The following is a 23522-nucleotide window of genomic DNA, read 5'->3' as shown; positions in this document are numbered from 1 at the left end:
TCTCTGTAAAGAACTTTCCCCTGACATCCAACCTAAATCTTTCCTCCCTCAACTTAAAACCGTTTCCCCTTGTCCTGCTGTTATCTGCCCTTTCAAAGCATTGACTCCCCTCCTGTTTGTAGGCTCCCTTTAGGTACTGAAAGGCTGCAATGAGGTCATCCCACAGCCTTCTCATCTCCAGGCTGAACAAGCCCAGCTCCCTCAGCCTGCCTTTGTGGGGGAGGTGCTCCAGACCCCTGACCATCTTTGTGGCTCTCCTATTTGGTAACTTGTTGGCCAGTGCTGCAGACATCACATGCTTCAAACAAAATCTTATTATCAATAAATATCAGATAGATAAATCAATGAATCAATCAAATCTGGCTACTATGGGAAGAAAAATCACTGAACCAATCTAATGATCTTATTATGTCCTGCAGCATGAGAACTAATAGTCTGGTAATTTTATCCCAGCTAGTGGAATAACAGACACTATTCTTGTATTCATGATAAATGAATTTACCACACAAGTGATTTAGAATCTTAGTGGGACTAAGAGAGATGAAGGAGTCTTTGCCAACAATAAATGACTCCATTGCTTTTGGCTAAGTTGAACAGACTTTCAGAAACATGCTTCCTTCACATACTATTTATTATAAAGACATTCACAGATAGTGGAACTTTAACACAAAATAAGCAGCCAAACAATTTGAGTAAATATTAATGCTATGTATTAGTCCTTCAAAAACATTCACATCTATCAAATATATACTTTGAAGGTTATACTTTAAAGTGATCACACAACTCCCAGAAGGAGATGCTGAGCTGAATTGCTCAGAAATATATCTTGGTTCCATGAAATGATCAGGAATTGCCTAAAACTAACAACTAGTACTCAGACTTCAACATCTTCACTGCTCTGCCACTTTGAAAATTATCGAGTCCTGTTATTTCTGCTTATTTATACTCATCTATGTTCTAGGGCTTGTTTATAAGAGCAGAGGCAACATACAGAGAATACTCTGGAATGTCACTAGCATGTAATATAGCAACTAAGATAAAAAGTGCTAAAAACTCAATAGAAGAAAAAATAAATATAGGGAACAAACCTTGCCCAAGTTCCAGAAGTGAGGAGAAGAACCAATTGATAAAATTGTCTTATCTTGTAAATCAATTAATTACAATAGTTCTCGAGTCTGAAAAAAACATGAGAAGAAAGCAAGTGTCTGGAGTTGCAAAGAACATGCATGCTATTAATCAGATATATAAACTGCACAGGTTTTTTTTCTATTCTTGGTAGTGGAGCAATAACAATAATGATGATAACAAACTGCACAGTAAACCAACAGTTTCATTCAGCGCTAGGCTGCTGGAGACAGCAGCCACAGAGTACCAAAAGCTGAAGTAAGTCAACACATAATATGGTAACCAACAAGTTTCTTTAAAATAAGAGTTCAGCTTTATCATGGTACTGCTATCTGGATTAGCTTGCAGTCAAAACTTGCATCACATCCTCAGCTTACTGCAGAAGAACACACAAAACTGCAGAAAAGCTGTCTGTAGTGTGACAGGCCTGCCCCTATCAGCATGTTAGCCAAATGAGTACAGAACAGCTGTCCTAATTCCATTTCCCCCAATAAGAGTAGATCACTACAGCTACAGAAAGGCTAGGAGGCAACTCTTCAGGAAAACACAGAGATCTCCAATCCCAAGAAGGACCACGTCACATCACCTTCTGAAAATAGCTCATTTCAAACCAGCATAACCCAGCAGACTCAATGCCAATGCATTTAGAAGACTTTGTCCTATGCAAATAAAATCTGTTTTTATGCCCCATACAAGCTAGTACATGTATTTCTATTAACCAGATTACATTTCTTTTGACTTGTTTGCTAAACACCTTTTCATTCTTTCCTTCCCAGGAGTGAAGACCTTTCCTTAGATACTGCATAACATACACAATCCCCTGGTTCTTAGCATGTAATTTCCCAGATTCATAATAAATGCCCAAATGCCTGCTTGAGATGATCTCCTACCGTCAGACAATCAGTGTTGTTCTAGTTTCTTCTGGGTTTCACATAGCTTCTCTACTTAATTAACTTCAAGTGCTGTATCCTCTAAGGGAGCAGAGGGAGAATTTATGCAGAGGTGTGGTATAAATTACATAGAAATTTGAGCAGGGTGGAAATCCAAGGCAGTCTGCATGAAATAATTTTTTTTTCTTTAAATAAAAATAACATCTATTTCTCAAGATAGAGGACCAGAACTAGGCTTTCAGCTCTTAAATAAAACCACATGGTAGCATGACACCTCAGTATCTCTAGCAATTTTATCCATTAGGTATACACACAAAGGCAAGCCCCCAAAAGGCTTTGTAGGGATTTTTAGAGCTGAAGTCCAAACTACATCCAAAAAAACACCCACAATGCCATTCGTACTGGTTGCCTAGGTGAGAACTCACCAAATCTCTCCTTTTGCCTGAAAGCTTTTAAAGCTGCGTCTAGAAGGATCCAGCCCTTATGAGCCAGACACATAAATCTCAAGCCTGTAATTAAGTACAGGGGCTCTGAACACCCTTGAGACTCTAATCTATTAAGCGTGTTCAAAGTACAACTAATAGACAAGATCAACTTTATTGGTTTTAAATGATTGCCAGTCTCACTTCTACTTTATTAGATAATAGCTTAAAAATTAGAACAGCCCTCCAGAGAAGTGAAAACAGGTCAATACAGTCTTTCTCCAGACAAGATTCAGCATCACTTCATTCACTGCTGGATGCAATACCCAAATGAGCATCCTGTTGACCAGGCTACGTAAAGCAACGAAAAAGCTGTCAAATGTTCTGGCAAAATCATGCCAAATCCGTGGGCCACAAGAAAATAGTGTAAAAATCAGAATGCTGCTTAGCCTTGTGATTCTGACACCATGCCAGAGGAGGAACAGTGACCTGAGGTCTGCTCTCATTCCTGCATATGCAGTTGATTAAGAAAAAAATAACCCATAGGTAGAATTCTTTTAGAGAGCTAAGAGTACAACTACAGCTTCCAGCACTCCCTCCAGCCCTAACCATCAGACCTCCAGCAATTCAGTCCTTTGTAGATGTGCATTTATACTTAAGTCAAAGCATGTGTTAGACTTAGGTTTCTCACATCCCACAGGATGCTCCAGTGGCCAGGCTCAAGGCACCTACTTCCTTTAATCATTCTTTAAAACAGTTAGCCCTGGTTCAACCATTCTTCCCGAAATGGTGCAAGCAGATAGCCTAAGAAGCAGAGAAGGCACACTAATAGGAGCCAAGTTTTACATCTTGAAGATCTAAAAATAACATCAAGTCTATAAAGCCTAGCTTTTTTAACCCCCTCCCCTCTCAGTAAAATGGAAAGTTTCACAACATAACTATTTTGCGAGGGCAAAACCTTCATTAATTCTATCAGCTTCAATTAGATTAACAAGATCCATTTTAACTGTCAGTATTAACATGAAGACAAAATGTAAATGATTTGAGAAGGCTTTCTTAATTGGCAGAGAACTATTAAGGGAAAAAAAAAAAATCTCTTGCATCAGGTTCATTATTAGAAAGGATAAGTAAATAAATCTATAAAACAATTTATTCTGTTAGTTGCTGGGAAACCTCAGTGTTGATATGACAACCATGGCACAATAAACCAGATTACGGCTTGCCTCTGATCTCCCTGTGTTCTTCTACATTTTCATTAAGGGAAGTGTTTTCTATCTGCTATGCTATAGTGACACCTACAGAGAAAGAAATACTTAGAACAGGGGACTCGGGAAGGAATCGGTATGAAACAGCTCCTAAGAGCTGCCTAAACACGTTGTGTATCTCTGCAACATGGACTGTTTTAAACCCAGCGAGCAACTCTCCAATGCTGTATGCTAATCTCTTAGGACCCAATTTATAAGTGTTCTTGCTAGACTCATATCAGAAAATAATGCTAATAGCAAGTTTCCAAGCAAAGTTGGTTATTTAAATTGCTGAATATATTTTGCTAACACTTTTTCAGAAGCACTAATTTCAACTGTTTCTGAAAGATCAGCACTTTTCTCCCCATAGCACTGCTGATTTTACAGAAAAAAAAAAGCATCTCTAGAACCTTCTAGTGACTGTGTATTGTTGCACTGACATTGTACAATCTATTATCCCTTGAAAACATAACCAAGATTTTGCATTTTGCAGAGGAAAGTAATATTACCTTTTCCTACGCCTCCTTTTCTTTAGGAGCACAGGAAGGTTTAATTGTATTACATCTTTTGAGGACAATTTTTTCTTAATCATTACAAGCTACTTTCAGTACTTTTCCTAATTAATTTAACATCATATTGTTGGACTCTCAAGGCCTGACGCTTTAATCACTATTTGCACTTTGCTGTTCTACAAAAATCCTGAGGCATGCAGTGACCACTTTCTTTCCCCCAGTCTTCATGCTTCAGACGACACAACCTCCTCCTTTCTTCTTTCCAGCAGGTCTTAAGTGTTTGGGCTTTTTTGGTATTTATGGTTAATGAAGAGTTAAGTAGCTGCATGACATCAAAGACTTGTATGAAGAGAATTCCTCTTCAAAGCATTTGGTGGAAAATACTGAATCAATTAGGAAAAGCCTGCATTTCATTTCCCAATATAAAAATCACAATTAGTATCTCTTAAAATTAGCATGTTTCACTGGGAGAAAATTCAGTACCAAGGGTATTAGTGAGCTTTCTGGGAGAAAAGTCCAACATTCTGAATATTCCTACTTCTTAAGAATTAGAATACATGCTCTTCTAAGCACATAAAATAACAACCACAAACAACATGCTAAAAAAAATCTGATTTTAGCAAATCCTGGTAAATTCTGCTATTCACATATAGAAAATATTTTAGCAACATCCAGCCTCAGCAAAAGAGAATTACCCAGGCTCAGAGTTTTTCATTACAAGATTATAGTGGGAGTCCACATTCCAGAGATATCTACTCTTCATTGATTTCCTCCAACAGCCTCAATCAATAGACATAGGATACTTTCCTTCCTAACTGATAGACAGTTACCCTGCTCGTGAATCTGTTCAGGTTTTTCTCTCTTCTTCAACATCTGGATATAATCAGGAGCAGACCTAAACGTGCCAACACAAACCTAAATAAGACACAACAAGCAGATCTTGCAATTGCCTTAACTCACTCCCATTCATTTAACTTAACTAGTCTTGTTCCCTTAAAGTGTTTTTGTTAGAATTTACCAAGTTAACTTGATCTTCAGTTATGCCTATCCAAATTAAGACATATTTGCTAAATTCTAGAGATGATGTTTATTTGCACAGAGTAGCTACTCCCAATACACTGAGCAGACCATACGAACTGTAAGCAGTGACTGATACTGGTCTAAGCACCACCACCATTCCAGGCCGATGGCGGAAGGCCTCTGGAATTCCTTGTGGGTCTCCAAGTAAACATGCACTGTCATGAAAGAGTTCACATTCATAAAACACTGTTTTATTACTCCCTGTCCTTAAATGTTTATTCAGGCTCACAGATGCCCTCCTTTCTAAAGCTAAGGATAAATGAGAAAGCAATGAGGAAAAGATGACGCAGCTATCCCTAGAAAAGATGAGGATTACTTCTACCTCCCTCTCTCCCCAAAATGAAATTGAAAAGTTGGAATACGTGAGCAAGATGCACGCTCACATTTTTGATAGATAGACATGGCCTGTGAAGGATAGGCAAGAACTTGCTGCTGTGTGCAGCAAGTATTAAAACTGATTCCTTTATCTCCTTCCTTAGAAACATCCTCATATTCTACCTATGTTAAACTGTTCCCTGACTTAAATAATCATCCCCTTCAAGCCCTTAAGCAATAACAACTGACTGCAGCAAGCTTGAACTGAAACCAAATAACATCACTATCAGTAGAGGTAGCTCAGCAAAAGCACAGGTATTTCTGATATCAGCAAGTGCACAAAACGATCGCAGTTTGGAAAGGAAGGAGTCCTTTTTCGTATTAGAGATATACCGCAACTAAAATATTAAAAATTTGAGTGTTGCCTTAAGCATCCCAAAGTTTGTCACAAGATATAACTCATTTTAATAATTTTCTCAGACAAGGAAAGCAAAAATTAAGTATCAAGTCAGGTAAAGTTTTGTTTTTGGATGAACTATGCTGTGAGGATTCCACAGAGCGATAGCTCTTATCAAATCTCCTTGTTTTGGGTATCTCCGCATTTCCTATTGCAGCAAGGGCAGCTCTTGGAGTCCTTGATGTGGCAAGGAATGAAAAAGCTCTTCCTTGTACAGCTGTCTGCCACTGCTGTCCAGTATTCCCCTCATATCTGAAAGCCCTGCGGGATCCATCTGGCCATATGTCAGTATGGCTCAGTGCAGCCGATTCACAGTATTCACAAAGCGCTGCATTGCCATGAAATAAAGTCAAGGATGTAGTCAAGGATTTTAAGGTACTGATGTCACTAGTGTCCATCATACATCAGGCAATATTGCCTCAGCCAGTGGATGTTTCACTTATTCTAGTACCTGAAGTGCTGTGACTGACTTTGGATCAAATAGCGGAGCTTGAAGGCCCAACTTTGGGCTCAACTTACACAGAAACATTGCTACTTTAGTCTCTGTTTTCTTCACTGACTGCTTTAATTTTCCTCCATGCATCTCATACTGGTAAAGGGGTGGTAATTAGCTATTATCCTTTCCTAATCCTTCTCCATAGACAGAAGAAACAGCTTGTATGATTGTACAGTATTTTAGAGCAGTATCGAGCAACAGCAATCAAACAAAAGGGGTACAATCTTTACCTAAATATCTCACCTACCTCTTTCATGATCAATTCAAAAGATGCTACATCTAGATCTATTTAACACAATTCAGCACGTTATGCAACATAACTTACATAACACCATTCTCAGGACTCTGTTGTTCTAAGATGAGGTTTGCACCGATTTTGATTTCCTTCCTTTTGCTCTTCATTTTGCAGGCTTTGGGCTGTGGATACACCGAGTCAGCACGCCCAGCATACCTTGAATTTCAAACACAGCTATCATTACATCTACAGTGCCAATTATGCTGAATACTATCATATAAAACATCTTTATGAGTTACAGACACAGTAGCCTGACTGCCATTCAGCTAACATTCTCAAGGAACTACAACATTTCCCACCAGCAAATGAAAACCCCACCCATGCCTCTAAGGTCCTTTCCCACCCACAGACAGTACTTAGTTGCCTTATTTCTTGCTTATTTGCCTTCTTCTCCATACCACACTTCTTGCATAATCTGAGATTTTCACATTTTAGTTCCCTTAGAAGTATTGGGTGAAGCCCATATGGTCCTGGTGATTTGTTACTGCTCAATTTATTGACTTGTTTCAAAACATAAGGATTGCTAAAGAGAACAGAGCTGTGCCAGAAAGGTCAGTTGAGCACAGCAAACCCTACAGAAGGCTCATGACTTGCAACATAACGTACCTAGAAACACTTCAGTACAGACATGGGGGTACCCACTTTACTACAAATACAGCTTTTAAGCCACGATTCCAGATGGATTAAATGAGGTAAGTATAACAGAATATGACCAAAATCAGAACACTAAAGCTGCTATATATTCCATAAACTCTGTGGAATTCTCTGCCTCTATTAGATCATTCAGACTGCTTCTATGCACGTACTTAGCACACATAAACACGTTGCTGCTGTTCTTATTGGCAAGCTTGTTATATTAGTACTAGTTCCCCCATATCAAAACATGAAATAATGCCTTATCTCCATAGCCACGTAAGCATACTGTACACTTTCATGCCATTTTACTCTCTCATCTTCTTTTGCCTACTCTCTTCATCTTCTAAAAGAAAAATATCTGAACCCATGCTGATTTTAATTGGGTTTTATTTGATGCTATATTGCTCATAAATCAAGGTAAATACAACTTCCTCATTTGAGGAAAATCTACACATCTTCTGAAGTTCAAATTTGTACCAAAAGAGCCACACTGCACGCATCTTGTGGGAGCTTTTAGTTCTCAATTATCATATACAGAAAAGAGTAGCAATCAATTATTTTTAAGTCTAAATTCCTACCTGAAGCATTTAGATGGCACTAGCAACATCCCCACCAAGAGCTGCCAGCAAAGAGGAACACTGATGAACAACACAAAGGCTGGAGCCAGAAAACCTACTGAGGAACAGAGGCCAAGACACTGACTGTCTACAGAGAAGAACAAAAACCAGAGCCTTTCCTTGGGTTCAGTGTGGATGGAAAGACCTGGAGACTTCAGTTGCGGAGCCCTGAAAGCAGGTATTTCTTAAACATTCTCTTCCTGTACCACACAGGCAAAATATCAAACTTTCTATTAAAGGCCAACTCCACAGTGCTAGCAAACATCTTTTCCTTGTCTCTTCTCTCTCCTGCCTCCATGTATTCATTACCAGCTATAATGGAGAGTGGGAAAAAAACAGAAACAAGAATAAGGACAAGATGCAGAGTTTGAGGAACAAGTACTAGATGCCCTCTATAATATAAGATACAGAAAACTGAGAAGGAATTGAGAATGCTTCCACACAGATGTTTACTTGCTTCACTTTGCAACATGTTGCATCTTGATTAACACCCCTGGAATGAAAGGAAACAGGAGCAGCTGAAGAACATCAAAAGAAAGCACTAAAGAATGTAGGATGAAACAGGGCTAGACATTCAACAGTGTACAAAGGATAGACATTCACATTTTGGAACCAGCATTTTTTTTTTTTTCTTACAGAAACTTTGATAAAAGTTGAGCTGTTTACTGATAATTACTGAAAAAGTCATTTGTAATATAAAAATACTTTCACACAAAACAAAGCATGCTACAACATTCCTCCATTATCTTCTATATAAATTGAGCCTAAGAATGGAACAGCTGCCACACTCGGCTGACAACTCAGTTGACATTTTGACATATCATTCAAATTCAGATTATTTCTCTTTTACCTAAAACAAATAGATTTTGCTTTAAATAGCCCACTTCACACAGTGATACTCACAGGCACAAACCCTTGGTTGTCATTCACGCAAAAGCGTTTGACTTGTAAATTCTGAGTGATTTACAAAAGCACAGATTTTCACATTATAAGACAACAGAATCTGAATTAAAATAAAGCATCAGCATGGAGATAGGTAATCAAGAGGAGATGTTTTGCTGTTTGTAACTTTCTCTTTAAATTAAGATAGCAACAGCACACATCAGGATAGGAGCAGTTCCCTTCCTGCTTCTCTTCATGCACTTGTTGAGCCCCTGCACACAGGCATGGAGCATTTCCCATCTGAGCACAGCAGTGAGCAAATGAACAGCAAGCATACAATTCACAGTGCTCTGCAAAGAGACCTAAAGTGCTCTAGGGATAGCCTGCAAATACTTGTAAACAGAACTTCTGTCAATGGTGATTCACCTACGTGCTCACGAGTATGGAAACTATTTTATATTTAAGTACTGAGCACTTCAAAGTAGACTGCAAAATCTAAATTAATTGCCACAGTAATTCATAAGATCTGTGTAGTGTAAAACCACACATTTAACTGAAGTCACTGTCTACAGTTCAGGCATTCTTTTTGGTAAGATTGATAGACTAACTGGATGACCAATATGTCTTGAAGAAAAACATACAAAGACATCTTAAAATACTCTAAAGTTCAAATTACAAAACTCAAATATGCTTACAGCATAACTGACTAGAGAGACTACTATCACTTTGAAGTAAGTTTTAGTCCAAAGTTCGTTAGCTGTATTATCATAACCATTTCTTTCAAATAAAAGGAATGGGAAGGCACAGCTGGTAAATCCAGATGTTAAACACACTGTCTTCTTATTAATTTCTTACAGTCACAAAGGATTAAAATCTGACTGTAGAAGCACAGAAATACAGTAGCATATGCTTCACTGGCTTCCTAGTTAAAAGAGTTGGGAACAGCATGGAAGAAGTCAGCCTCTCTCTGTTCAAGGGAAATGAGCATAACAGGAACAAGCAGAAAGGTAACTCAAACAGAAACAAAAGGTTGCACTCATGAAAGAGCAGCATAGGACTTAATCTGCACAAAATATGCTTTCTGATTTTATTATTAGAGCACCTGGCAAAGAGCTCCTGTAATGAAACATAGATATATGGTAAACTTTGTAAAGGAAACTAAAGTGAAAAAATACGCCCTCACCTTAAAGACAAGAAACATAGCAGGAAGTCAAACCAATGGTCTGCTCAGCCCAATCACTCTAGTCTTTACGAGCTAGGCTCACTCAAGTACTCCTTCCTGTAAAAGAAACTGATGTAGTGTTCAGTGCATAACTGAGGGGCAGATAGAAAATAACTGCACACCACTTTAGAGTTAAATAGCAGCAAGGAAGACACCAATAAGTGTATGTTTAATTGCCAGAAACCACCTCATGCATCAGAATGTTTCTTCTGTTACATTAAAGCAGGTCACTTGCCACTCTAAACATCCACAAGGTTTCCAGCATGAGCACTCAAAGACTCACCTTAAACATTCGATGTTATGAGCAAAACAAACTTAGTAAAACCTACCTGCATATGTTAATGTAGTGATGAAAATCACGATCCTCATTACAAGACATCTAATATCAGGTTTCATTATTTACTGATCAGTTAATCATGCTGTGATGAATAATGACTGAAATGGACACAATCCCTTCATTAAAAATAGAAATGTTAATAACAATCAAATACACATACAGCAGATTCAGAGAGCCACATTTTATACAAACTCTCCACTTAAACCATTACAACAGTGGAACAGATGGAAAAACATAAACCAAGTTATAAAGTTTCTATACAAAAGCTTCAGTGAAAAATTTCCATTAATTTTAGTTGTGTCAGGTGATAACAGCAATTATCATTCAAAAGCTTACAGTTAGTCCCACTTGCAAAGTCTCCCAACACAAGCAGAGAGAAATCTTGCATTTTTGACACCAAGTCCTAACTTTTAATAAGTGCAATTAGGTAGTTTCACTTCTTTGGTGACCAAAACCAGAGAAAAGATTAAGATACCTTCAAAATATCATAAAAACCACAGTGGAGAAAAGCATTGCACCAAACAAAAAAGCTTTCACTACATTTCAGACATACATCAAAAACAAATGAAAAAACCACCACCACGCTGTGAAGAAAGCTGAAGGGAGCTGCTGTGCCTGAGAATGCAGGGCATCTCCCAACAAGTCTTTTCAGTTTTCTTTTATCCTGTTTTTCCACAGTAAGAAAAATAATCCAAGTGGAGTGATTTTTAAACATTTTTATTTACAAATTTACAAAGTAATCTTTAATAAATAACATCAACAGAACTCAGTAATTACTCTTCATCTGCTTCTTTGTTTTCATACAAAGTGCAAAGATACAGAATCATTACATTCCTCACATGCTTACTGTAATGCAAGAACCTGCCATTTATCCTCCAGAATTTCTTCCTCATCATCTATTTGGTCTTCATCACAGCCCCTTAAAACAAACACAACACAGAGGTTTTCAGCAGCTCAAGTTCCTCTAGCAACTGTGTAAAGCCTCAGGGACATGCGTTCATGCACAGGAATAAAGGCATTAAATAGCTTTTGCTGTATGTTTTGCATACACCAAAACCTACTCTATTCAGTTTCAACCCCTCAGCTTTCATCACATTTTATTTAGGAGATGTAAATGAATAAAGAAGAGGTAAACAACCTTATCACTGGTATGCCTTAGTGAAGAAATCCCACAATCCAGAATGGTAGAGCTAGAAAAGTGAGCCTTGTTAACACCAACTGTACCAACTGCAAATACAGTTTAGATTTCTAGTGCACTGTAATTTCAGTAGTATCAACACAAAAGTCTAAGTCAGCTACCTTCACACAATATATAGTGCCTCACCATTATTTGGTGCAAGATCATAATAAGAAAACAATGGCAGAACAGAACTTTGGGGAATGTCCTCTTTTCTAATTTCCTCCTCAGTCTCCAAAGCAACGTGAATGATACATCACAAATCAGTCAGTCAAACGTAATTGTCTCACTTGCTCACAACTCCTTTTAAAGCAATCTTTCAAGCAGAGAGCTCAGATGACTTGTAACATTCATTTTAAATATCAGTGCTGCATATTAACAAAGCATTTTTATTTTTATTTTTTAAATCTCAACGTTCCTAATTGGAGATCTCAAAAAAACATTGCTTTACTCTTAATCTGAGATGCAATTACCAACTTAAAAAACAAACAAACAAGATACAAAATAGGTCATGCTGACATTAGTAATAAGTATACAAAGTAAAATCAGAAAGTTAAGACTGTTTTACAGTTCTGGGAAGATGTTTGGCATATTAAAATTTTTACAGTACCATAAAAACATACTTGAGGAATTTAGCTTACCCAAGCATATCAGCTGTGCTGTAGTCTTTTAGATCCAGAGTTTTATGGAAATCTGTAACACTTCCATATATCTTCCTTGAATGTCTGCTGGAGGAGGTTACATCTTCAGAAGTTAGGCTGTAAAGTTTTTCTTGAGGATCTGAAATATCTGCAGTCATTTCAGTGACTAATATAACCAAGAAAATAAAACCCACATTATTTACACTACCAATTTTAAAGAGTTTCACAGTATCAACGAAAGCATTAATGCTTAACTAATTGTAGCTGGTAAAGGATGCCATTACAAGCCCTCAAGTGAATTATGACTTTTTATTATATGGCTCCTATATCATTAGAAATAATGGAGAGTTCAGTTCTGAGCTGCTTACACCAACACAATAAGAAACACTGTAGGTAAGGTCCAGTAGGAGACCTTGGTGTACAGCAGCAAAGGCAGACTGATAATGGCAGAATGTACTTAAAACAGTAATGAATATACAACAAGTACTAATTCAAAGAGATAATCAGCCAGTGCCACAGCCTGGAGTTGTTAGATAACACAGATGCAAGATTATTTTTCCAGCTAGTCACACATTTTTGCTACAGGCTTCCACACATGTGAAAAATATTCCAAGGAAGTGGAATGAAAGGGGGAAATAAAGACTGGGACAGTCTTAAAAAGACAAAGCAAAGTTGCTCTAGTCAAACCCAAAGTGAGACAATATCAGATCCATAGTGCCTCATTACTGGCAGTTCTCATCAGGATAGGTTCATAGAATTTTCTGTCCATCTTTTCCCTTTCCTGCTAGCCTTGTATCACAAATCTAGCTTCTAACAACAGTTAAGGTGCCCATTTTGAAGGTAAGGATACATATTGAAGGAAAGGATACTTATTTGAAAGCAAATCTTTATCTGATACCATACACATATTCTGCAGATCCCTGCAGTGAAATCGCAGAGTATAAATAAAATAATTAAGACAGTTGCATGAAACAGCTGCTTCTACTAAATTAGGGGTAGATTAAAGCATGATCAAATAGAAATAAATCACAGTTCAACTAGTCTTGCATAGTTAATTGGTTTCATATTATTAGATCTAACTGATACTAGGGCAAAAAGTAAGGAAATGCTTTCATTACCTTACTTCTAAGGGGAAAAAGCAATATTACCACTTACCTCTATAAGTTTGTAATTCTTTTTCCAGACAGAGTAAGGCTTCTTGGTCAGCAGCATATTCCCAACAATGCTCATCTTGTTTAATTACATCAACATCCTTGTGCTTTGATATCTCAGTATTAGCTCTAAATGCACGCAGAGGTGAACTCTCTGGTCTTGGATGAGTGTATTTTGCACAATCTCTGGTCAGTTTATGTTGCAGCACATCTGATGATCGAGGTCTGATAGAATCATTCCCTGAAATCACACAAGATCACAACTTGTAGCAAACTCAAGATTTCATAAAGATAATGAAGATTTCATAAAGATAAAAATAATGAACGACGTAACCTGTAGTTTAAATTACGAGTTGATCTAAATGGATTATAATAAATCAATAATTTAAACAGTTACTACTCATACAGACAAATCTCAAACTCTGTGCTTCCTAGCTGGAACAAGTCAAATTGACTCAAAGACTGCATATGTTCCACTCATCTAAAGCAATCCAAGGATGTCAGGAACATTTCTAAAAGAAAGCTGTGTAAGTGTCAGGTATTGATTGTCCTCCTATAAGCAGCTGAAACCATCCCTGTCATTTAAATACCTGTCAAAACTCCAAAACTTTTGTAATATTGATGTTTTGGTGGTTGTTTCTTCTTCTTTTACTCTGTATTAGGAACAAAAAACCAAAATCATTTCCCAGTTCAACATCTTTCAACACAGACAGGGCGCCTACAACAAATAGATCCATAAAACACATTCTCTGCTTTAAAGAAACAAGGTTACAAATGTGCTTAAAAATAAATACTAGGCAAAATAACCTATTAAAGCAGGATCTCAAGATTATTATTCTTACCTGAGCATGGTCTGCATGTTACCAGAGGAGAAATTCTATGAGTCTTGAGACCACTTGAAGATCTGCCCATTTGACTTTCTAAGACAGCCTGAACTACAGACTCATCAGCATGCTTGCTTAAGCTCATGTCAGTAACCCATCTCCCATCTCCTGAAATTAAGAATTATTAAAAGGAAAATCGTTATTGATTTTGTATTAAAGCACACTTACTGTATCTGCTGCATTTAACACAAGGTGATATGAAGAAATCTATTAAGTTTTCTGCACTTACTATAAAAAAGCATAAGCTGCACCTCATTTGTCAGCTCTCGATCCTCCTCCTTCCTATTTGAAGACTCAAATAAACAGTTCCTTGTATTAAGTACAAACAGAACACACTTTAGGTCCTGAATGCTGGAGCAAGCCTTTGGTACTTGCAAGGTTAAGAAAAAAAGGATCCTTACAGACCAACACATTTCTTAAAATTAATCAAGTGCCCTACTCTGTATACGCTTAAGACACAGAATAAGATCCTTGGAACCACTGATGTGTGTAAGAATTCATCATGACTATGCTGAATGCAACAGGCACTGGAACACTTACACCAGAGACCATCTTTCACACAGCAAATATTATAATTCATACTTTTCTTCAGCTAATCAATATAAAAGCATTTTTTCCTAATGAAAAGAATCATAGAACGGTTTGAATTGGGAGGGATCTTTAAAGAGCATTTAGTTCCAAGCCTCTTGCAATGGGCAAGGATAAAAAGACACGTGCCACATGTTTAATACTGTACACTGAAACAGATTTGTAAGATCACATTCTGCTTAACAATGGATTTCTTTCCAGTTTACAACTCACATTAGAGCAGCTACTGTTCAAATAAAAGCTCACAGAAGTGAGATAACTACCACACAAGTTGTGCTCATGGCACATACATAGCTCAACAAATGGTTAATTTTAAAAAAATTACTATTATCAATAGCTGACTATCATGAGAATGATAGAACTGCACATAAAACTTACGTATATAACAGAAAAAAGAAAGCTATGAAAATCTACCTTGCAAGATTTCTTTAGAGGAAACAAGATTTACATCAGAAGGTGAACGATTTTGAGCATCAGTCGCAAATGTCGAGTGACAAGACGACTTCACCATGGCTGCAGTCTCCTTTGGCAAAAGGTCTGGCATTGTGTTTTGCTGATCTGCAGTTGCTGAAGCACTTGGAAATAGAGGAAAGATTACAGGAGTAAAATACACCAAAACAGATCACATCCTACCAACTACACTTTGGGATGTCAGAAAAATCGCGCATTTCACTTGATATCAGTTCTAATTATTAAGGATAAGTTCTGTCAGTTACTTGTGAACATGAATCAAATTAGAAATTACTCCTTTCCTCTTACAAATAATCTCTTCTCACACCTTCCAAACTCTTCAAACGGTTCAATATTTCTCTGGTTATTCATTCCTGTAGCCTCAGCTTCACACACCAAGAAGTCACACGATTCTTCCAACTCCACGTCGTAAGACTAATTAAAAAAAATACATATTCAGCAATAGAATATAAGTCTAAGTACCACAAACCAAAGTGACAAAATGCCTGCAGACTTCATTTCTGTGTCATTCCTATACACTAAGGATCCACAGACACCACAGGAGAAAATTACTGTGAAGTGAAAGCTGCAGTTTCCATGTTTTTATGAAGATGATCAGAAGATGCAATGTGTGCATATATTTTCATTATAAATTACTACGCCGTTGCAAGTTTAAGATTTCAACAGGTCAATGCTTAAACCATACAAGATGGCTGTGAAGGCTTACAAAGTTCTTCAGCACATACTTACATCATCAAGAAGTTCAATTTTCAGAGATGACTCCGCACTTTCCGTACCACTCTTGGGTTCTTCCTCCCTAAAAACAGATGTCCAGTATCTCCTCACCTCCTCAACTACAAAATATAATTAATATAACACATTTTATTTTTTTATGTCTGTGATACGTTTCTAAAAACACAAACTACTACATTACTTTCTAAGTTAGTTGCTTGCTTTTTTCAGGCAGAAACTGTTTAAGAACGTATATTTCAAAAACCATAACTAAAAAGTATCTACCTCCCAAATATGTAATATTTAATTTCAATGACAAATCTACTACACCTGTTAAATCATCTGTATGACCAGCATTTCCTTCTTCCTCTCCTCCAGTCACAGCTTTGTGTAATGCAGTCGGTTTACGCTCAGTCCTTAAATCTGTAAGGCGACTAGAAGGCATTTCATCAGCAGAAGTCCTGATAAAAAAAAGAAAAACAAACCACCATCACCAACAAAAAAAGAAATTATAATCAGGCTTTTAAGAAGTTAGCTTTTTTTTTTAATGTCATCCAAAAAAATCCATACTGTTTACTACTGCTAAAAAGCAGCCACTTCTGTTCAATGAATGATGGGATAACCTCATGCTGCAGGAACTCAACAAATGTTTGTTATATTTACAGCACTATCTTAAAGGGCACACTTTTTCCTGTATAAAATTCCTGAAGTAAAAATCAGGCTTCCAAATATCATCATTGGCCTTCAAATTCTGCAACCAATTAACAGCAAAGACTCTCTTCAAATATTCTGCAGTAATTCTGATATATGAAGTCATCAAGTCTGGCTACAATGGCTACATTGCACAATTACATACCCAGTAAACAGACATCCTAATCAATCCCCCAGCATCACAAAGTTCCAATGGAATTTTGTTAATGCCATGAAGCATTTCTGACTACTTTTGCTAGTACCAGCCACTTCCACAATACCTTTTGTATTTCTTAAGCAAGAGTTTCTCCATGTAGCTCAGGCCACTCTCCTTGAACTGAATTTGGACGTGTTCTTTCATAACAGAAAGATTGGTCTGTACCTCATGATTTTCCACAGATTCTATTAGAATGATTAAAGAAAACAGCACAAATGCAGATATTTACATTTATAAGTTCAATATTTAGGTACGTTATTTTTGAATGAACATCAAGCCAGTAGTTTATGCCCAGCTAAGCTTTTGCTCAATTCTATCATTTAGGATGTCAGGATAATCCTGTTCTACAAAAAGATAAAGGGAGATTTGAGTCATTTGAAGCATAATTGACAACTTGTTTCCACTTACTGGACTCAGCCAGAAGGAATTCATGCTGTCAGAATTTGCAGAAAACACTGGTTTTATATAGGTTTAGATCGATTGTGCATCTAACTGCTCCCTGACTTCTTATTACTAAAAGTAAATTAAAAAATAATCTCAGTAGGGTGCATGAGATCTTAAAATCAGTCATTGCACAGTATTTTCAGCAGTGGTGGTAACCATAAAACTTAATAGGTTGCTGCTAATTTACAGTAGAACGTAGAGGAAAGAATAAACATTCATTGTTCTGGCAGAAAACCCATCCTTGCTACTTAAGATAGCTGCTAACTTATCCAAATGGCTACTAATGTTTTTAAAATTGCAGTTCAAACAACAACAAAGAAATCATACCTGGTAGAACCTCACCAGTATGCTGTTCTGGTCTGTGGTCACGATTACAGTTCCTCCATTGAATCAAAGCTTCCTGAAAAATCTTTGCAGATTCTTCCTCATTAAACATACCATTTAGTAAGATCCCTGTGTCCTGATTGCCAAGACCTGTCCAGTCTGATTCTGAAGAGAGCTCCTAAATCAGTTTCACAGCATCATTAATACAGCACTTCTGATAATAATCCTCTCTCTGGTTACATACACAATACCAACATTTTTATTCTCAGCTAAGGAAATGCAGAACCCAGTTTTCTGTGCTGCTCTTGTAATCAAACCCACTCAATTGTTAAGTGATCTTGCCCACAACTAAACTCAAGTGCTCTGTCAAGAGCAAAATAATGGGGAAAAAATAGCATATGCAGAAAAAGAAGTAAATACTTTAGTAGGCACAAAGCATTAATCAGAGAGCCTACATCCTGCGTATATAGGTCAGATACACATAATTGCAGGTCACTAGACTGTTAAAGTTGATAACTTGATCCCTTGGCACACAGTGAAACCTCAGATCACTCAGCTGAAGGTGTCACAAACGTTTAAAAGGATTTTGGCTTTGAACAGCACAGTACCTCAGCAGTGACTGCTGACGCTGGTGAGGATGTCAACTTGTTTGAAGTGACCCCGCGCTTGCTGTCCACCTTCTCCTCATGATTAATGTTTGTTTCATTCACTAATGAAGTAAACCTGAAGGGATCAACAACTTGCAGTTTTCCAGGACGTGTACTGGCTTCTGTCTGTTTAGGGAATAACATGAAACCTTTTTATTTGTTTTAAATAAACTTCCCACCAAATGGCACAATAGAAGAATCAAGAGAACCAGACATAGAAAGCAAAGAGACAGTGGCAAGCACACACTAACGTCAACAATCAACAGAGTGAGAAGAGTTCACACAAGCGTGCCGAACAGCAATCCAATAACCCGCAGTCACAGAGGCTCGCAGAGCAGCCGCGAATCGCGGCCGGACCCGCTGCCCCGCCTGGAGCCGTTGTGGAGCAGCAGCGCCCCCTGGCGGTGATCTCGGGGACAACCGGTGTCCCCAGGCGGTCACCGCACTGAACAGGAGGGGAATGAATGAATTCCAGCTGAGCGCTAAGAGAAGCAAAACGCAGGTGGTTCTGATGCCAGGTAATGTTCAGAGGAGTTTTGGAGGGTAGGCTTCCTGCTTGCCTTTGCTAAAAGACACACACAAGCTCATCGTTCATAATGATGATTTCCAGTGTAACTTTGCCAGCAAGCCCGAGTTCAGAAAGCAGACAGAATTATCAACGCATCCTGCTTATCTAAGAATTTAAGTACGAAGTATTTAGAAGTACAACATATGCACAGACTATTGAATACACGCTATTTGCCTGCAACCATTCAGCTTGCTTCCATCGCAGCAATCTCAAGTCTTCCTCAGCCACATGCACACTGCTGGGCCAAACAATGAAAACACAGCGTGGGGAAGCCCGACGTTAAAGACCTGATAAGAGAGTTATTTATCTCTGCCACTCCTGGAGATCAACAGTAAAGACTTCCTTTACTTAAGGTGTACTGAGCTGTTATCATTGAAAGCAATCATTGAATTGAAGAGGATGTCATCGTGTAGAACACTACCAACATATTCACACAAACAGGTGGAAAAACCCTATTACTATAAGAATTCCATTCCAGTTAAGTCAGATCATTTAAAGTTGGTTCAAAATAGTCTTAGATACCTATTTTTTTTCCTCCTGTTTGTAAGTTACTGTGCACCTAATAGTTTTAACTTGGCATCTCATGTGGACCATCCCAGTGAAGCAAGCAGCCCCTAAATGACTTACTATTCCCAGCAGCTGAATAAAGTGTAAAATATGTATAAAAATCTCGTATTTGCTAGAAAAACTAAGGCTGAAAGTTCGACTCAGTTCCTAGATGTTACCATTTCCCAGTGGCAAAAGCATCATTAAAATACATTCCTCCTTCCTCTCCAAGAAGGGAGGCAGAGGGAACACACTTCCACTGACTGCAATACAACAGCACTGCACAGAAAAGCTAGCACAAGACAAAAACTAACATTCAGACTTGAATGTGTGTTTTAAGAGTGCACTTCTGTATCTCCACATGTGGAGTTCACTGAAGAGACCTATGCCAGACTCCTTCCTGTAGGCCACACACTTTTCCTATATACTGTACCACATAATCATGCCTAGATACTGTTACAAAGCTTTTATATGCACGTATCCTACTGATACCTTTTATACCACATACTTACCAGCCCTGCATTCTTAGTATGTGGACGAGGAGAAACCATCTCCTTTGCTTCAGTTTTTTCATGAGCTCCATTATTTGACATTTCATGCTTAAATGGTTCTTTCTTTGGCACTGGGGAAAAATAACAAAACCAAATAACCTGCTACCACAATCTGTGATTTATTCTTTACTGCTTAATCGCAGCAACCTTCAAGAACCCGATACTCTGCCAGAAGTTAGTGGGTTCTTAATTAAGTTAATAAAGAAACCATTACCTTGAAGTGGTTCTTTCAGTAGCTGCAACTTCACTTTTCCTGAAGAAACCTACAGGAAAGAGTGCTGACATATATATATACATACTAATGTATTAGAGTACAAATATTGGAAAGAACTTTCTCAGCTCAAGTTACTCAAGACACAGTGCCATAGACTTATTACAGCAGGTTTATGATGACTTCCAGCTATACCAAATTGGACTCTCACAACAGCAAATTAGCACTGCTTTTACCAATCTAGTATCTACTGCAATTAAAAAAACAACAGATGGCTAGGCAGAGCTTGATGTTCCTCTAGTTCAAAAGGAAACACAAATTTTACTCAGAATTACTCAGCTTTTTATTCCTGCTGTATTTAAAATTCCCATATTTCGTAGCACAAATCACCTAAATCTCTCATTTTAAATAGCATTATTTGCAAATATGTTGATAGCTTATTACCTTCTTGATTTTTTCTTTGTTTTGTGATAAAAGTCGGGCTTGGACAGTCATTGCTCCTGCTTGTCCAGACTTCCAATGATAAGCACTTGATTTCCTATGAATGAAGGCAAGAAAGAGCTTATTAAACATGTACTAACTCTAACAGAACAGATTACTGTTTATTTTAGGGGATAAAAATAAAATAAATCAAGAAGGAAGATGGAAAAGGAAAGGGAAAACTCTCTCTACGGACCAGCTGAGAACAGCAGCAACAGGTTCCCCAGAAGAAAAGGTCAAGAGCACGTTGAATATTTCACCACATTTTTTCTTACTGCCATATACTTTTCATCATTTCTGTTCATATTGCTATTAGTATAGACTGTAGTATGCTAACTGACTGCAGGGTCTGCACCCAGAAACGTCACCTACTTTCTCTCCTCTTTTTCTCTGCTCATGTTGGACTGCAGTTGTCGTAATTTCTTCTCCACCTCTTTGTTTTCCATTTCCAACTGTATTTTCTCCAGTTGCAACTCTCTGACAGTTCTAGAGAAATTACAGTAGTAAAATATACAATAGGAACTACATGAAATACATTAAGACATCTGAAAGACACTAAAGCAGCAAGGAAAAGAAAAGGCAGGTTACCCCTCTGTCTCTAGTAAGACTGAAAACTGCTCTGCAAAATTAACTGCAAGTCAAGAACAACCTTCTCACAACCAAGACTGCCCTATCATAGCGGGCTTTACTGAAAGAAGCAGCATTCTGAAGATCCAGAGATTCCAGTTCTCTCCAGTAAACTGCAGGTTTTTACTCTCATAAGACCTGAAAGGCCTCAGATCAGAAGACAACATGAAGATATTTACGGTTTGTTAATGCTGTTTCTTTGTTTTTGTAGCGATAAGGCTTCTCCAGTATAAGCTTATCTTGTTAATCTAAAACTAATCCAACTCTGTCTGTGTTTCATTTGCACACACATAAGCTGTTCCACCTAACAGTTCTTGAACAACTTAATAAAAATGCTGATACAACATTTCAGTCACAGTCAGATAAAATGAACTTACTTTGATTTTAATCTCACAGAGGTTCCACTTTTTGAACCTGGGAGTATCACAAAATTATTTTTGTTCATGGTTCCCAGTATTATCTGTTCCTAAAAAAATAAAAAAAATTTAGAAAAATAAAAAATAAAAAGAGAGAGAGAGAATTTGCATCATCTACAGTGAGAAACCTTATGAGATGTTCATTTGATTGAAATTAAAAACAGTAAAAAAATTGTTAGAAAGCCAAGAAATACCAGTGCATGGAAAGAGAAATGCAGAGTGGAAGTGGTTTGTATGGTGCCACTAAAAACCTAAAACAACTCTAGATTATATTTAGTTGAAAGAAAAGCTTGTTACATTCATGATACCGGGGAAAAAACTTACTTTTCAGTTTCATGTGGGCAATTCCCTGAAGTTCAAAGAAAGTAGCTTAATACACAGTGAAATACATTTTTCTGGAAGGACACCCAAGCACTGAGGAGAAAACAGTATCAACGCCTACAAAGTCAAACTGTTTCAGCTGATTTGTAATGATAAACGTCTTCATATATGAATAATGATAAATGTCTTCAGTCCCACCCAAATTGTTTCAAAATGGGAAGGTAACTTGCAGAGTAGTTATTCCCTACTCTCAGCATTTCCATACTGGGGTAAGGACTCTTCCAACAGGCAAGTTTATACAGCAAGAAGACCAAACAAAAGCCTAACATCCATCCCTGCTCTAAAACATTTGCAGTGTAACTAACACAGGCTAAGCAGGCTGCTGAAGGAGCACGCCAGCAGCTGATTGCAAGCACAGCAGCAAAGACTTACAGATGACAAACCTTTGGTTCTTCAGCTGTTGGTTGATAGATTCCAGCTAAAAGCAGGACTTCAGTGCTGCGGAGAAGCTATTTCAGAAACATTGAATGGGTAACTGAGCTCAAGAGCTAAAGTTCAGCTGTCTGTTCACACAAACCTGAAAATAAGCATTAGTGCAATTAAAGTGCATCTCAATGATATCTCAGTTGAGGGATTGACACGGGTCAGTGATTACTAGCAGCTGGTGGAGGAGAACCTAAAAGCAAACTGAACTGGTTACTGCTGGCTGAAATGTCCTCCTCATCCATTGAAGGACAGCTTAACAGCTTCAAAATGGACGAGACGATCGCAGCTCGTGGAGTTTAGCACGAAACAGACGAGACCACAGCAGTTTGTTTCAAACCACAGGGAACAGACAACATCCGGACAAGCTTTCTGACATTAATAAACCCATAGAATCCAAAGGCTGACTACAGCACGTATCACAACCTGCATCGAACGCCCACCAACACGGATCTCACGCCGGAACCTGGGCACAAGGCGGGAAGGAAGATCCCGCCTCAGCCGTCCCAACGGCTCCAGCAGCGGCGACGCCACAGCCGTTTCCATAGCAACAGCGACGCGTTACCTCACCAGGGGCGGGCTGCGCGGGAGAGTCCATTCCACGCCGCGGGGAGAGGAGGCGGAACAGCCGTGTGGGGTGAGAGCACTTCTTGCGGCCGGGGGGGGGTTGTGGTTAAAGCGACGGGTGTCTGTGTTGTGTGTCTACAATGAGTGACAGGATAATCGTGTTTTAATCCATCACGTCTTTCGGTTTGTTTGCTCCGAGCCTAGACCTTTAATATCAGCGGCCAGATCCTTATTCGTAATGGATGGGGAGAAAAAAAAAAAAGAGTCTTTGGGGAGA

At 38.1% G+C, this 23522-nt stretch overlaps 1 protein-coding gene across 5 annotated transcripts; it reads right to left on the bottom strand.

Annotated features, from left to right (window-relative positions):
• Positions 1–10693: 10693 nt before the first annotated feature.
• Positions 10694–23249, bottom strand: ZBBX (zinc finger B-box domain containing). Of its 5 annotated transcripts, none has more exons than XM_052686530.1 (18): positions 22889–23249; positions 22639–22772; positions 21836–21924; positions 21204–21317; positions 20796–20889; positions 20355–20403; positions 20102–20211; positions 18437–18601; positions 17847–18006; positions 17125–17245; positions 16484–16614; positions 16172–16275; positions 15750–15856; positions 15386–15546; positions 14342–14491; positions 13504–13740; positions 12349–12496; positions 10694–11449 (listed from the first exon to the last, which is right to left on the bottom strand). In XM_052686530.1, the coding sequence occupies exons 3-18, from the start codon at positions 21901–21903 to the stop codon at positions 11374–11376; spliced, it is 1995 nt and encodes a 664-aa protein (XP_052542490.1). In that variant the 5' UTR covers positions 21904–21924; positions 22639–22772; positions 22889–23249; the 3' UTR covers positions 10694–11373. The 5 variants fall into 5 exon arrangements, with proteins under 5 accessions (XP_052542490.1, XP_052542487.1, XP_052542486.1 ...); XM_052686527.1 differs by having other exon boundaries at positions 17832–18006; positions 22628–22772; positions 22889–23248; XM_052686526.1 differs by having other exon boundaries at positions 17832–18006; positions 22889–23248.
• Positions 23250–23522: the final 273 nt, after the last annotated feature.

The sequence above is a fragment of the Tympanuchus pallidicinctus genome, unplaced genomic scaffold (assembly GCF_026119805.1).
Source record: "Tympanuchus pallidicinctus isolate F22 unplaced genomic scaffold, pur_lepc_1.0 scaffold22, whole genome shotgun sequence".
NCBI classification, from domain to species: Eukaryota; Metazoa; Chordata; class Aves; order Galliformes; family Phasianidae; genus Tympanuchus; species Tympanuchus pallidicinctus.
This window is presented reverse-complemented; position numbering and strand designations above follow the sequence as displayed.